The following is a 17,504-nucleotide window of genomic DNA, read 5'->3' on the forward strand; positions in this document are numbered from 1 at the left end:
ATAAAATAAACATTAAATGCTTATTGTTTCCCTGTTTTCTTTCTGCTAGTCTGACATGGGAGCAAAATCTGAAAGCTGAGCAGTGCATGAAAAACATTGCTTTTGTCTGCTGTGTCTCAGCTTAAATAATCAGTCTGAAGCGGTCAGCTCCTCTGGCATTTAAAAACACACACACACACACACACACACACACACACACACACACACACACACCTGTCTGCATGCGACAGACACAGCAGCTGCAACAATCCTGACAGTCACACTCTCACAACACTGCCTTTGTCTTCACCCTGACAAAGTGCTGACTGCTTATTTTACACACACTCACACACACATCAAACTTTCCCACACACACACACACGCACACACACACACACACACAGGCTGCAGCACGACTCCTCCGAGGGTTTAAACGCAGCAGATGCAGAGATGGATCCACATGCTCTGGCTGTTGCACAAATGCGATTAAACGTGAGCGCAAACACTTCTAGCAATGCAAACACAACTTCATGTGCTCCAGCACGCCAGAAAGAGACTTCACTGAAAACACATTTACAGTCCGTCAAGATGGAGAAACCGTTTGCACAGAATCTTGTTAGTTAAGCACAACTGGTTTAACCCTCATAATGCATTCAGGTCCATTTTCACCTGGAAGAGAAATTAAAAAAATCTAAATAATGCATATTTTTAGTAAGTAAACAAATGCTTTAAGAGCCATAAAATACACATCATTTAATTTTTTCTGATTATTTTTTAAGAGATATAACCTTTTTTTAAGTTGCACTTTGTGTTCTGGTGTCAAAATACATTTTGTAAAATTATGAATTTATATTAGTGTCAAAACAAGTTTGTATATATGAACTTGAAATATATGTTGAAATATATGAACCCTTTTCCCCAGATCTCACACACTTTTTGAGCGGTATTTGGTTGATAAATACGAATGCATACACAATGATTACAGCATGTTTCATCTGAAAGTAAAAGTTTAATCAAATAAATTTATTTAGTTTTTCAGAGTAATATTTATGTTGTTTTGGTAGAAATAAATATGTAGGATTGAGTAATTGGACTGTTTTTAAGCAATCATGAGTTATGAATTCATAGAAATTTTAATAAATTCTATTAATCCTGTTGGGGTTAATATTGTGTAATTCACAGATTATATATTCTTATAAATTTCATACAATTATAAATTCAAATAATTTCTCATTAGTATTGATTTTTCCCACATTCACTCACTAATAGGAAGTTGCTGAGCATATACAACATGGTTTTAGAATTTGAAAAATAACCTGGAATGCAAAAATATTATACAAATTATGAATGCATTGTGAGGGTTAATGACATAGACTCATGTGATCTGCTATAGCAACCAACTTGGTGACTTCCAGTGATTAAATTGCACTAATTAATTAGTTGGAAGAAAAAAGAAAGAACTTTTGCCAGTAATGTGAGATGCTTGTACAATTTTTTTTAAAATAAATAAATACAATAAAGAAAAAAAGTGGACTTTCTTCATGTTCCAAACATGTTTATTCAACAATATAATACAAACACTGAATGCTGGGTGAGGAGGTGTGATTACTGTGGAGGGGGCGGGGCAGTGGGTGTGGCCTCTTCTGTGAGAGGAGGAGCCAATGTTGAGGAGGAGGAGGGAATCTCCACCTACAGAGGAGAGAATAATCAAATATAAATAAAGAGCTGGAATATTAACTGATGCTGTAGATAAAGATTAGTCAATATATATTTTTAAATATTCTTTAAAGGTTATCATTGCTTTAATGTGTTAATCTCTAATTTGCATACATTTCCAGCACATAAATCTGAAGATTGGATAAATTCAGGTTCATAATTCTTGTTTGGTTTTGTCGTCATATTAGAGTTCAAGGTTTTTCCAGAGGGGATTCTTTCTCTTTTTTATCATAAATCAGAAAATACTGATTTGATGAACTGAATTATCACACAAACACATGTCTTACTAGTCTTTCTGCTCTTTTCCGCAGCATCTTCCATGCTTTATGATGAGCCTACAAGACAAATAATACAGGAACATGCTTACTAAACAACACACGAGACAAGGAATAAAATTCATATTTCTCTGCTCTTCTTACATTTGCATGAGTTCAGTGGCAGAATGATTGAGTGTAATAGTGCTGTAATAGTGCATTAGTGTAAATGAGCTGAACGTACGGTGAGATTGAGGGAGTGTGTGTGTGTGTGTGCGCTGTGAGTGAGTGTGTGTATGTGTGTGTGAGAGCTGAACGTAAGGTGAGGTTGAGTGAGTGTGTGTGTGTGTGTCTGTGCGCTGTGAGTGAGAGTGTGTGTGTGTGTGTGTGCGCGTGCTGAACGTACGGTGAGGTTGAGTGAGTGTGTGTGTGTGTGTGCGCGCGTGTGCGCTGTGAGTAAGTGTGTGTGTGTGTGTGCGTGCTAAACGTACGGTGAGGTTGAGGGGCAGCGAGAGCCCCTGAGCCCGGCGCCGGACGCCCCACTCGCTCTGTCCCAGCGTATGCACGCTCACAACCTCATACTGAGACACCAGACCTGTGCTGGACACTAGAGGACCTCCGCTCACCGTCACATGATCTCCACACCTGAGCAACACAGCACAGCTGAAGAGTGAGTGTGTGTGTGTGTGTGTGTGTGTGTGTACAGGTTTATATATCCTGGTGGGGACTTAAACCTGAACACACACAGACTCATGTCACGGTGGGGACCTAAATTGAGCTTAGGGGTACAAAAGCTTATAAATCATACAGAATGAGTTTTTTTTGAGAAAGTAAAAATGCAGAAAGTTTTCTGTAAGGGGTAGGTTTAGGAGTAGGGTTGGTGTAGGGCGATAGAAATTACGGTCTGTACAGAATAAAAACCATTATGCCTATGGAGAGTCCCTACAATTCACAAAAACAAACGTGTGTGTGTGTGTGTGTGTGTGTGTGTGTGTTACACACACCTGTATAACGACACCGTCCTGTTCTGACTTTGAGCTGCTTTTTCTTCAATTTCCTCCTGTTTACACCTGAACAAACACAATCAAACACACATTCCTGAGTATTGTACTGTTACTACTGTAATATTCCTGCTCTTACTGTGAATGATGTTTAAAAAATGCTTTCATAATCTTTCATTTTCTTCAATATTTTCATTTTTCTGCATCCAATCAATTCTTCAACAAAATGAAGTGTAGTTGTCTGCAATCTGAACAGCAAGACACATCTAATCAAACCGCACTCATATGAGGGTTTAGATGGACAGATGGACGGACACAACACATAACATGATAAATCTGAATTCACTCATTTATACTCGTCCTCTCTGTGACGTGAACAAGAGCACTAGCACATGAAGGAAGCAGCATTATTTTAGTGTCTCCGAGATACTTTTATAGTTTTTGTTAATATTTTGATGATTTTATTTTTGATATTTTTTGCATTCATGTTCATTTTAGTTGAAATTTTATTAATTTTGCTGTTTTTTTGTGTAATATTTTTTAGTTTTTTTAAAAAATGTCTAAAAAAATGTGTTAATTTTAGTTCTAGTTATTTTAGCACATCAAGTTAAACTAAATGAGATTGAGAAATGTTGCCTTGGCAACTAGCTGAAAATAAAAAATCAATTTTTTTGTTTGTTTTTTAGTTCAGTTAATTATTTAGTTTTTTATCTATATTAACCCTGGAAGGATGTCTCTTTTTGTTGAGAAACAGAAATGAGTTTATTATACTTGATTTCAGTTAATGTTCGTTTTATTTCAAGTAAAGAAAACGTATTATTAAGATTTGAGTTTCAGTTTTAGTTCACAATTAATAAGACCCCTGTGCTGGAGGCAGATTTACTGAATAATGTCCACACAGATCTACAGTAGAGCACATGTTGAAACTCATTTGAGGAGAGTCTCGTGTGTTTCTTGTACCTGCTGTGAGAGAAGATCTCGAGCGCCACAGATGATGAAACCTCCAGCGGTTCCCACGCTAGATCCTTGTGAACCATCTGCAGCGCGTCACGCGTCAAACTGCGCAGATCCTCCTGCAACAGATCGTCAGAATAAAGCAAACGCTCAGATCAGGAACACACCACAGATAGAGTCAAACCCACACAAGCAGGAGCTCCAAACCAGTGCTCTGCACTAAATATGTGACCCTGGAGCACAAAACCAGAAATAAGGGTAAATTTGTCAAAACTGAGATTTATGCATCATCTGAAAGCTGAATAAATAATCTTTCCATTGGTGTATGGTTTGTTATGATAGGACAATATTTGTCTGAGATACAACTATTAGAAAATCTGGAATCTGAGGGAGCAAAAAAATCTAAATATTGAGAAAATCACCTTTAAAGTTGTTCAAATGAAGATATGCTGCAAAGGCATGTTTTTACCCTCCTCTTGTGATATGGCATGGTTTGGGCATCTCTTGAATGTATTGATAAAATGTAAGAATTTGGCATAAAACATGACGCATACATTTAGAAAGGTTAGAAAAATGCCCTTATAAAAGGTAAAAATGCCCCTGGAAATTAATTTAAGAGGAAAAATATGGAATCCTAATAAATCAAAAAAAGTTGAAACTGGGTTTGAAACACTTTGTGATCCAAACACTTAAACCACATTCAGAGCAGTACAAATGCATGAGATCACATGCAAACTCACCTGTCAATCAACCTGTGAAGTTTGGCTTTAAAAAAAAATAAGTATCTGATCGAAGCATTCAGAAAAGTGTATTTATACACACACACACACACACACACACACACACACACACACACACCTGAATGCAGGAACATCACACAGACACACAATAATATAATTCATCAACATTTGAGATGCGTGTCAATAGCAGTTCTGACCTCTGAAGGCGTCCAGGAGTCCAAACGAGCGTCCAGAACCAGATCGCAACAGAATGCACCAGCGGTCACTGCAAACACAACACATGAGGACTCAAGATCATCTGAACTAGTGCTAATCCTGGCAGACATTTTTAATTTAGGCTTAGTCCTGTCTCAAATGTATGTTTTACTTATTATCATATTTAGTCAACCTTGTCTGAACATCTGTGTCCCTGCAGCACAAAAGCAGTCATCAGTAGCACAGGTATATTTGTTGCAATAGACAACAATACATTGTATGGTTCAAAATTATACATTTCTCTTTTATGACAAAAATCATTAGGATATTAAGATCATGTTCCATCAAGATATTCGGTAAATTTCCTACCGTAAATATATCAAAACTTCATTTCTGATTAGTAATATGCATTGCTAAGAACTTCATTTGAACAACTTTAAAGGAGATTTTCTCAATATTTAGATTTTTTTGCTCCCTCAGATTCCAGATTTTCTAATAGTTGTATCTCAGACAAATATTGTCCTATCATAACAAACCATACATCAATGGAGAGATTATTTATTCAGCTTCAGATGATGTTAAAAACAATCGACCCTTATGACGTTTTGTGGTCCAGGGTCATATTTTAGTATTTTGGCCAAATACAGGAAATGCAGCAGTCAAGCGGTGAAGTGCAGAGACTGTAGTGAGAGTATTTGGACACGAGGAATACCTGGTACTTCAGGAAGCTTCAGCAGCTCGACACTAAAGCCATCCTTAAACGCTCCGTCGAGCACGTGACCCAGAAGAGCCGCGCAAGAGCGCCAGTACGCCTGAAACACACACACGTATTATTTAAAGTATGCTAGATTATCTTTAAGACCTGAATATGATATGTGTGTATATATTTCAAAATATAATGGTATAACCATGGTACATGTCCAATAAAACACGGTAATCCATTACACTTCATGGTTAGAGCTGCGTCTTGCTGTTTTTGCTTTACAAACATGTACTGTGGCAGTACAGTACAGTGATGCTATCACAAGGTAATACTGTAGGCGAGGACTTTAAAGTGAACTCTTTCATGTACAAATGACATTTACACGGGTATTTTAAGAACTTCATGGTGGTGAAAACTCATGGTAGTTTTTTATGCTCGGTGATACTATATAATACATTATTTATGTACTATATTATATACAGGTGCATCTCAATAAATTAGAATGTCGTGGAAAAGTTCATTTATTTCAGTAATTCAACTCAAATTGTGAAACTCGTGTATTAAATAAGTTCAATGCACACAGACTGAAGTAGTTTAAGTCTTTGGTTCTTTTACTTGTGATGATTTAGGCTCAAATTTAACAAAAACCCACCAATTCACTCTCTCAACAAATTAGAATAAAAAAACATTTTTAGTGAATTGTTGGCCTTCTGGGAAGTATGTTCATTTACTCTATATGCACTCAATACTTGGTTGGGCCTCCTCTTGCATGAATTACTGCATCAGTGCGGCGTGGCATGGAGGCAATCAGCCTGTGGCACTGCTCAGGTGTAATGGAAGCACAGGCTGCTTTGATAGCGGCCTTCAGGTCATCTGCATTGTTGGGTCTGGTGTCTCTCATCTTCCTCTTGACAATACCTCATAGATTCTCTGTGGGGTTCAGGTCAGGTGAGTTTGCTGGCCAATCAAGCACAGTAACACCATGGTCACTGAACCAGCTTTTGGTAGCTTTGGCAGTGTGGGCAGGTGCCAAGTCCTGCTGGAAAATGAAAGCAGCATCTCCATAAAGCTTGTCAGCAGAAGGAAGCATGAAGTGCTCTAAAATCTCCTGCTAGATGTCTGCGTTGACTGTGGACTTCAGAAAACACAGTGGGCCAACAGCAGCAGATGGCATGCAGCCCAAATCATCACTGACTGTGGAAACTTCACACTGGACTTCAAGCAACATGGATTCTGTGCCTCTCCACTCTTCCTCCAGACTCTGGGACCTCGATTTCCAAATGAAAAGCAAAATTTACTTTCATCTGAAAAGAGTACTTTGGAGCACTGAGCAACAGTCCAGTTCTTTTTCTCCACAGCCCAGGTAAGACGCTTCTGACGTTGTCTCTGGTTCAGAAGTGGCTTGGTAGCTCTTTTCCTGAAGACGTCTGAGCGTGGAGACTCTTGATGCACTGACTCCAGCTTCAGTCCACTCCTTCTGAAGCTCTCACAAGTGTTTGAATCAGCTTTGCTTGACAGTATTCTCAAGCTTGCGGTCATCCCTGTTGCTTGTGCACCTTTTCCTACCCAAATTCTTCCTTCCAGTCAACTTTGTATTTAATATGCTTTGATACAGCACTCTGTAAACAGCCACAGCTTTCAGTAATGACCCTCTGTGACTTACCCTCTTTGTGGAGGACGTCAATGTTCATCTTCTGGATCATTGCCAAGTCAGCAGTCTTCTCCATTATTGTGGTTTCAAAGAACAAGAGATACCCTGAATTTATACTGTAGAGATGGTCATTAACTGAAACTCAAATGAATAATATTAATATTATTGAATACAATAATTGAAAAAATTCACTTTTTCACGACATTCTAATTTGAGATGCACCTGTACTATACTAATATTATTATTTATATACTACATTATAGTTTTTATTAATATAATTTTTTTGTTTTTATTTTAATTTTAGTTTAAATTTTAAGAATGTGATTGTGCTTTTGTCATTTTTATTACTTTAATATTTAATTTAGTTTTCTTTTTTTTCAGTTTTAGTTATTTTAGTACTTAAACTTATTTTATTTAATTTCAAGGCAACATTTGTATTTTTTTTTTATCTACTACATAAACACAAAAACAAACAAACACACAGGCACACACACACACACACACACAGGCGCGCACACACAGGCACACACACACACAGGCGCGCACACACAGGCACACACACACACAGGCGCGCACACACAGGCACACACACACACAGGCGCGCACACACAGGCACACACACACACAGGCACGCACACACACAGGCGCGCACACACAGGCGCGCACACACACAGGCGCGCACACACACAGGCGCGCACACACACAGGCGCGCACACACACACAGGCACACACACACACAGGCGCGCACACACAGGCACGCACACACACAGGCACGCACACACACAGGCGCGCACACACACAGGCGCGCACACACACAGGCGCGCACACACACACACACACACACACAGATTCATGTTGTCTCAGTGAGAACACACAGCATCAGAAGCTGCTCTCAGTTCCTGCAGCACAGAAACACACCTGGTTGACTATCTGAGGGTCTTCATCTTTGAAGGTGAGGAGGGTGAGGTCACAGGAGCGGGTCAAAGGTCGGTGCATGTGCCACGGCTGGCCGTCCACCAGAGCTAGAGCTGAGCTCTTCATGTGCCACTCCGTCAGATCTGACACACATTTGATATTAAAAACAGGTTTATTGTGTTTTCTCTGTGATGGGACACTTGAATCTGTTGCTGCAGTTTGTTTATTTGAGGGGCATGGGAAGTAAACACTCAAAACAATCGTTCAAGAGATCTGATCCATATTGCACAGAAACATGTGACCCTGCAGCACAAAAGCAGTCATGAGTAACACAGGTATATTTGTAGCAATAGACAACAATACATTGTATGGATCAAAATTATACATTTCTCTTTTATGCCAAAAATCATTAGATATTAAGATCATGTTCCATGAAGATATTTAGTAAATTTCCTACCATAAATATATCAAAACTTAATTTTTGATTAGTAATATGCATTGCTAAGAACTTAATTTGAACAACTTTAAAGGAGATTTTCTCAATATTTAGATTTTTTTGCTCCCTCAGATTCCAGATTTTCTAATAGTTGTATCTCAGCCAAATATTGTCCGATCATAACAAACCATACATCAATGGAAAGATCATTTATTCACATATGGTGCCAAAATATGTGTCCCAAATCATTCATTTTGTACTACTCACGGCGTGTGCAGCTGTACGGCGTCGACGCGCCTCTGTTCATGACCAGCAGCGTCCCCTGTAGCCCGGGCCCCTGTACCGTCACCTCGATCTTCTCCGTCCGCGGATACAGCGATCTCTGACGCGCCTGCTCTTTAGAGAACAGAGCGCTGCGATGACTGCGCAGTTCTGCAGACGAGAGACACGCAGCCGCTGCACTCGACGCCAGACCTGCAACACATTCAGTCATTCACTACAGACGCTTTCATCCAAAACCACTAAACATATCTTATATAGGAGAATTTGTTCTGCTGCATATATACAGATTCTTCTGCTCATCAAGCCTGCATTTATTTGATCAAAAATACAGAAAAAACTGTAAAATTGTGAAATATTATTAGAATGTAAAGCAGCTGTTTTCTATGTGAATATGTGTTAAAATATAATGTATTTCTGTGATCTGCAGCTGTATTTTCAGCATCATTACTCCAGTCTTCAGTGTCACATGATTCCTGAAAATTAAAATGTTTGACAGTTTCCACAAAAATATTGTGCAGCACAACTGTGTTCAACATTGATAATAATCAGAAATGTTTGTTGATCAGTAAATCAGTATATTATTATGATTTCTGAAGATCATGTGACACTGAAGACTGCAGTAATGATGCTGAAAATACAGCTGCAGATCACAGAAATACATTACACTTTAACACATATTCACATAGAAAACAGATATTTTACATTATAATAATATTTCACAATTTTACTGTTTTTTTGACCAAATAATAGCCTCGGTGAGCAGAAGAGACTTCTTATAAAACATAAAAAATCTTACTGATCCCAAACTTTTTAACAGCAGTGTATATTAATTATATTATAATATCTTATATATTATACTGTAATACATAAGATTAGTAATGAAGCTTTCCAGCAATCTACTGAGAATATCTGTCATGAAAATAACTTAAACAATTAAAAAGTAAATCCAGCTAAAGTAGGACAATTTTCTTCATCATTGTCAGAAATGTCCTTCCAGAATAGTTCAGGATGAACTTAAAGCTGATTTTTCCTCATAATGATGCAGATCAGTGTCCCTTTCACCAGGTTACCCTTTCTTTTATTACAAAGATCAAGATATTTAGTAAATTTCCTACTGTAAATATATCAAAACTTCATTTTTGATTAGTAATATGCATTGCTAAGAACTTCATTTGAACAACTGATCTTTTGTGTGTTTATCATGATCCACTTACGGCGCTGGAGCAGCTGACAGACAGCCATGACCATCACACAAAAATATCCTCCGCAATATAAACAGATGAATATAAAGTATCGAGGGAAAACCGCTAAATAAAGCTGCTAAATGACAGAAACCAGCGACACGCTTCTGCAGCTTCCGGCTGCAGCGATAAAAACACTCCGTGTGATCTGACGCAGCGCGTGTAGAGTTCCGCTTTAAAATACTGCGTTACAATATAAACCGTGTTTTAATTAATTTTACAATGACAGTGTATTATTATGTATTAATTATGATAGCTGTTAGAAGAACAGATCAGTTGCACACTCTCTTGAGTTTGAAATCACATAAAGGGGATTTCTAGTGTCTAATAATAAACACTTCAAGTATTTTTATTAACACACATCACAGAGTCTCTAGTAAAATATAAATAGACTAAAATACAACCTTTAGTTTACTGCAGAATTAACAGTAACTTGCTAACAAGCTGCTCAGTTTTTTAAACTTATTCATTATTGCATTATATGTTTAAATAAATTATACATATTTACCAAAATAGTTGTTCTATGGCATCATTGAAATAAATAAAAATAAGATAATAATAATAAAATAAAATACACAAAACATTTGAAACCGTTTTAAATAGCCTAAGTAATTGTAATTATATATCTAAAATAATATAAAAATACAATATATCAAATAATTTTTAATATCTTTATTTTTCATTAACAAAATTAAATATAAAATATTTACAAGTAGTGCTGTCAAACGATTTATCGCATTCAAAATAAAAGTTTTTGTTAATATAATAATGTGTGTACTGTGTATATTTATTATGTATATATTTAAGAAAAATATTACGTTTATATATTTATAAACATTAGCCACAGCTGATTTATTGTATTTTTTCTTGTAAGCTACAAATTTTAATCTACCTTTTCTCTCTGTGTGTGTTTATAAATACATAATAAATATACACAGTACACACACATTATTATATTAACAAAAACTTTTATTTTGGATGCGATTAATCAATATTAATGATGTGACGGCACTAATTGCAACTAGAAAAACCACATCCATAAGACCTTAAAAGATAAATAGCATTTGTTTTAAATCCACTGCCATCAAATGATACAAACTAACCCTGCACTGACAGCCATGCAACTCTTTACTGACAAAAAAGAGGATCTTTTAATAACTGCAAGTTTCTTTGTGACCCAAAATAGTTCTTCAATGACATTTCTATTACTACGGAAGCTTTATTTTTAAGAGTGCATGCTATATTTATAGTTACTGAGGGAATTGTTTATAAAGGTTGGCAATGAATAAGGTGCTTTTCTTGCATTATGTTTACTCCGGGGACTGTCCCACCGAGGACAAACCAGGGGTCTTTTATGAATCACTTCTGATCTGTGACTTTCAGATTACTAGAAGAGCTCTTGAACCACTAAACCACCGCCAGCGCCGCTCGATGTGAATTAACCTGCTAACAGAAAGAAACCACGACTCGTGTCTGGGCCGGACAGAGGCTGAAATATCATTTAAATGCATGTGCTTCTGAAGACGTGACGGATGTGCTGAGGCAAGAATGAAAATTATGCAACACTACAATAAGTAGTAAATCTATTCATTGAGGAAAAACTAAAATAAAGAGGAAAACGAGCTCATTCACTCACATGCTTGATAAACACACATCCAACAAATCAAATGAAAGTGAATTCAAATGCTTCCTTTATTTGCTTTCAGTTCAGACAGAAGCTGCACTTGGACTCTTCGGGTATTATTAGAGCCGTTAGATTGAAGTTAGTTGTGTTTTCTGGAGGTTCGGTCGCCAGCGCAGGACTAATGCTAACTGCATAGGTGTTTAATAGCACAAACCCCTATCACGATTAGCATTAAACCCGAACTGGGACGCTTTAGAGCCGCGATCACATCCAGATCTGAACCTGTGGAGAACAAAGACAAAGTCATTACATCAATGCATGTCTGAAAACACTAATGCATGAGATCCTATAAGTCTGGATTGTGGTTTGCATCTTCTCCGTTGCCCACACATCCTCTCAATCCAGTTCAGAAAGATGACCTTTAAATGCCGGCAACACTGAGTCACATTCACATCTGTCTCTTTGCTCTTTTTCCCTGTTTTTAACGGCTATCTGAAGTCTGTCTGTCTCAGAGAACACCGGCTGATTGAGACTAAACCCTAAAGAGCAGGAAGGAAAGGTAAAGCCACCGCAGCAGCAGCAGCAGCAGAAGCATGTGGTTTTCTTCAGAGCTCTGAACACATTTACCTGCTTCACTTCCTTCCTCGTTGTCGATGTATTCCTGCCGGTCTTTCAGTCGAGAGCCATCTTTATTCTGTGTGCGTTTCTGAGATATTCCGATCATCTGAAACACGTCTCATTGACTTTGTCTTTCTCTCTAAGCAACAGAGAATATATATATTAGTAGATGAGTCATAAAAAAAATCCCCACCAACGGAAATTTATGGGGTAAAATACCGACCTATGCAAATCCAGTGTTTAGAGGGGATTGAAATCAATAATTCATTATTATAAAATATCAAGGAAATCAAAAGTGTTACTGGGAAGTTGCTGTTTTAATATTAGTAAAACTATAATTAGGTATTTTCCTTCGTGAACAACACAATCATATATAATGATAATATATATATATATCTGTCCCTGCAGCACAAAAGCAGTCATGAGTAACACAGGTATATCTGTAGCAATAGACAACAATACATTGTATGGATCACAATTATACATTTCTCTTTGATGCCAAAAATCATTAGGATATTAAGATCATGTTCCATGAAGATATTTAGTACATTTGCTACTGTAAATATATCAAAACTTCATTTTTTATTAGTAATATGCATTGCTAAGAACTTCATTTGAACAACTTTAAAGGAGATTTTCTCAATATTTAGATTTATTTGCTCCCTCAGATTCCAGATTTTCTAATAGTTGTATCTCAGACAAATATTGTCCTATCATAACAAACCATACATCAATGGAAATATTATATATTCAGCTTTTATATGATCATAAGTCTCAATTAAAGTAATTTTACACTTATGTATATATATATATATAGAGAGAGAGAGATGATGATGATGATGATGATGATGATGATGAAAGGTGGCAATCAAAGACACGAGATACAGCTTAGTGTTTGTTTTGTACATGCATTGATTTATTTTTGCTTTATCATATTCAGTTATGCCACTTTGTCTTTACCTGATTATTTAATCTGTGATTATTTCAGTTGGCATGAGTCAATCAGGGATTTTCACTCGTTGGGCTGAACCCGTTATTCCCTAAATGACTGTCTCACGCAATTTTTCACATTTAACCTCAGATGACCTGCTTAACAAACTAACTGGGTTAAACAGGTAAATAGTGTGTATTCCAAATAATAATAATTCATTTTGGGAAATCAGTATATTATAATGATTTCTGAAGATCATGTGACACTGAAGACTGGAGTAATGATGCTGAAAATACAGCTGCAGATCACAGAAATACATTACAGTTTAACAGATATTCACATAGAAAACAGTTATTTTAAATTATAATAATATTTCACAATTTTTACTGTATTTTTGATCAAATAAATGCAGCCTTGATGAGCAGCATGTTGCTAACTAGTTTAAATGGAGTGTACTTAAAAACAACTAGTAGGTTTGCAACGGCAGGTTAACCAAACAATGAGTTTTCAAATAACTTCAATGTTTAATGTGTATTCTAGCACCTATACGAGGCACACACACACACACACACACACACACACACACACACACAGATATAAGCATCAGAACATGTAAACGAAAGGACTGAAGACAGATCATCATGTTGAAAAAGTGAAAGTTTCATCATGAACCTCTGAGAACTTGAAGAAATGGCTGTTTTCTGAAGTCATCTGCTGTAATGCAGAATACAGCCATAAACACACATTAGCAGCTGATTCTAACTCAAGCGTCAGACGCATTTCATACTAAACTACAGCTGCAGTCACTTCCTTCTATTAATCAACTCAATTCAGAATTTCATATGGCAGCACATTTCATTTGATTTGATCAATCACTTCTGTTTCCTTTGTTTAGTGTTTACAAATACACAAGTATTTTTAACAACAGTTGGACTCGTTCTCACCAACTGTTTATACATACAATACCATGAGTGTATATATATATATATATATATAAACAACAGTTGGGATATTATATGTTTCTCATAAATAAGTCTCTTCTGCTCAGCAAGGCTGCATTTATTCAATCAAAAATACAGTAAAAATTGTAAACTATTATTACAATTTAAAATACTTGTTTTCTATGTGAATATGTGTTAAACTGTCATTTATTTCTGTGATCACTTAAAGTGCTCTATTTTCATGCACCAATTTTGTACTTAAGATACTAAAATACATAAATTCGAACCGCACTATATGTTTCACAACATCAAAGAAAACCTGACTCATGATTATTTAAAAAAAGTATATAGTCAGCACTTGTAGTACACTTGAGTGTAGTAGATGGGTTCACGTGTACTACAAGTGCTGAATTACTGAATTTTAAATACACAAATAGTATGTTAAAAGCGCATTTTAGTAGTTGAGTACACTTAGATGATCTTAAGTTTATCTTAAGCAGTACTAAAGAATCATTTTTAGTATATTAAGTACAAAATTAGTGCGTAAAAATAGAGCACTTTAAGTACAGTATTATGGAAGTGTACTCTTTATTAAACTGGGATGAAGTACGTTTTTCACGGGTTGAGCTAAAGATCTTCTTAAATCTTCTAAAACACATCTCTGACGGCCTGAGGGTGAGGAAATAAACAGCTAATTCAAATTTTGGGGTGAATTCTCCCTTTAAGCACTATTTCATTAGAAGTTGTTATCAGTGTTTGGAAAAGTTACTTTTAAAAGTAATGCATTACAATGTTGCATTACTCCCTGAAAAAGTAACTAATTACGTTACTTAGTTACTTTTTAAGGAAAGTAATGAGTTACGTTACTTTTGAGTTACTTTTCAAATCTGGGCAGGGCTTGTTTGTTTGTTTTTAATATAAAGTTATATTTTTGGCAAACATAAAGCCCTTTCACACCAAAAGCCTCAGGCTGAAGGAAAAGTGAATTCATGTCTGTACAGTAAAGCACAGGAGAAGAAAGCTCAACGCTCTTCAGCAATAAAGAAGAACAAATGTTTTTTGCTTATTAGTATGGTTGAACTAAGGTCAGCAGTGAAGACACTGGTTAATAAAATGTGATTAAATATTTAATTATTGCAGGTTTGGGTCATATCCTGAGTTGCATTTCAGTGTTTTTATTCATTTTGAGGAATACTGAATCATTTGTTTTTGTTTTTTGTTAATTAATGCATTTTATTCTAGAACTAAAGTAACATCTTACTCCTGATTTCTCTCAGCATGGAGACAGCAGAGCTTTCAGTCAATATATGGGGAAAAAAAGTAAATAGATTACTTATTTGAATACGTAACTCAGATATTTTCTTGTAAATTGAAAAGTAATGCATTACTTTACTAGTTACTTGAATAAAGTAATCTGATTATGTAACTTGCATTGCTTGTAATGTGTTACCCCCAGCACTGGTCGTCATAACTGATGCAGTGTGTGTTTGTAAAGTGCACATGCTCTCTTTCTTTAATGGTCACACTTGCTTTAATGCTTCGAGTCGAATGCATTGATCTCCACACATATGTAAGTATGAAGTGTGTCTCTTTGGTGAGGAGACAGTTAAGATTGATGGGGAAATGAGTGGTTTATTGCGGCTGAGAAGAGAACAACGAACAGACGTCGAGAGCGAGAGGGAGGGGACCTTTGGAGAAACAGGGGACGCCCCTAAACGCTGGAAATTCACAGCCTACACTGCTCGAATATGATTGATGCGGTCAGAACAAAACTTCCAGTACGCAGGATCCTTCCCAAGCATTATTATAGGTCAGCGTGGACATCGAGCGTTATGTTAGGATGACCACTGGAAGAAAACTAAACAAGGACTCTACGCTTGTAAACACTACTCTGAGTATTTCAGAAGCACTACTCTAGTAAACACTACTCTGAGTATTTCAGAAGCACTACTCTAGTAAACACTATTCTGAGTATTCGAGAAAAGCATGCACATTTCTGGTGAGTAATTCTTCACCCCCATCCAGATGTTTAACCATGAGAAATAAACCATTATGTCACTTCCCTTTTCAATGCAGCTCAAAAAAACCACGTACCAGAAGTTTAATGAAGAGCTTTCATTCATATAGAGACATGAGAGATATGAGATATGAGAACCTGAGATGCTCGATCAGTAATAATCGAAAGGCTGGATAAGTATATGGTACTTCCCAAGGTTTCTAGTGCAAAACAGTCTCCTGAGCACACATTAATATCTGATCTTTTATTTACATATATACTGCATTTCAAATAATTAAGATTTTTCAAGTTTTTGAAAGAAGTCTCTTCTGCTCACCATGGCTGCATTTATTTGATCATAAATATAGTAAAAATTATGAAATATTATTCTAATGTAAAACAGCTGTTTTTTATGTGAATATGTGTTAAACTGTAATGTATTTCTGTGAACTGCAGCTGTATTTTCAGCATCATTACTGCAGTCTTCAGTGTCACATGATCTTCAGAAATCATAATAATATACTGATTTATTATCAATGTTAGAAACTGTTGTGCTGCTTCATATGGTTTTTTGGAACATGATACTTTTTTCTTTGATTCTGAATACAAAGTTAAAAAGAGCAGCATTTGTTCAAAATAGAAGTCTTTTCTTACAATATAAGTGTTTACTGTGACATCTGTGCAGGATAATCAACAGCTAGCCACGACATGGAGGCAAAGAACCGCACGACGCAAAGCATACAAGTGCTTTAAAATCCTTTCATGCACGGCTAGCCGTTGATTATCCCACATATTCTATGCTCATTTGCCAAGTAATAGACCAGTTATAACTTGTCTTGCATTATTTCATAAACAGTGATTTTATCACCTCGTTGCTGGGGATTATAATGTAGCGATCTAGTATCTATCCTTTATTTTATTAATAAAAATCGCGGGGAAGCGTTGGAAGTTTGTGTGTGTGTACAGCACAATCTCTCTCTCTCTGTGTGTGTGTCTCTCTGTGTGTGTGTGTGTGTGTGTGTGTGTGTGTGTCTCTCTCTCTCTCTCTCTCTCTGTGTGTGTGTCTCTCTCTCTGTGTGTGTGTGTGTGTGTCTCTCTCTCTCTCTCTGTGTGTGTCTCTCTCTCTGTGTGTGTGTGTGTCTCTCTCTCTCTGTGTGTGTCTCTCTCTCTGTGTGTGTGTGTGTGTGTGTCTCTCTCTCTGTGTGTGTGTGTGTGTGTGTGTCTCTCTCTCTGTGTGTGTGTGTGTGTGTGTGTGTGTGTGTGTGTGTGTGATGCTGTTGGTGTGGGTTAGTGTGCATCAATTAAAGCAGCGCATTAATATGGGAGG

General features: G+C 36.6%; 1 protein-coding gene across 2 annotated transcripts; it reads right to left on the minus strand.

Annotated features, from left to right (window-relative positions):
• Window positions 1–1,509: 1,509 nt before the first annotated feature.
• Window positions 1,510–10,212, minus strand: LOC306872650 (large ribosomal subunit protein mL39-like). Of its 2 annotated transcripts, none has more exons than XM_079421315.1 (10): window positions 10,041–10,212; window positions 8,812–9,018; window positions 8,112–8,251; window positions 5,552–5,651; window positions 4,842–4,909; window positions 3,911–4,023; window positions 2,954–3,019; window positions 2,441–2,594; window positions 1,983–2,030; window positions 1,510–1,668 (listed from the first exon to the last, which is right to left on the minus strand). In XM_079421315.1, exons 1-10 carry the CDS (start codon window positions 10,072–10,074, stop codon window positions 1,585–1,587), a joined length of 1,014 nt encoding a protein of 337 aa, XP_079277441.1. In that variant the 5' UTR covers window positions 10,075–10,212; the 3' UTR covers window positions 1,510–1,584. The 2 variants fall into 2 exon arrangements, with proteins under 2 accessions (XP_079277441.1, XP_079277442.1); XM_079421316.1 differs by having other exon boundaries at window positions 1,511–1,668; window positions 2,356–2,594.
• Between the last annotated feature and the right edge of the window lie 7,292 nt (window positions 10,213–17,504).

This window comes from Barbus barbus, assembly GCF_936440315.1.
Source record: "Barbus barbus genome assembly, chromosome: 7".
Lineage (NCBI taxonomy): Eukaryota > Metazoa > Chordata > Actinopteri > Cypriniformes > Cyprinidae > Barbus > Barbus barbus.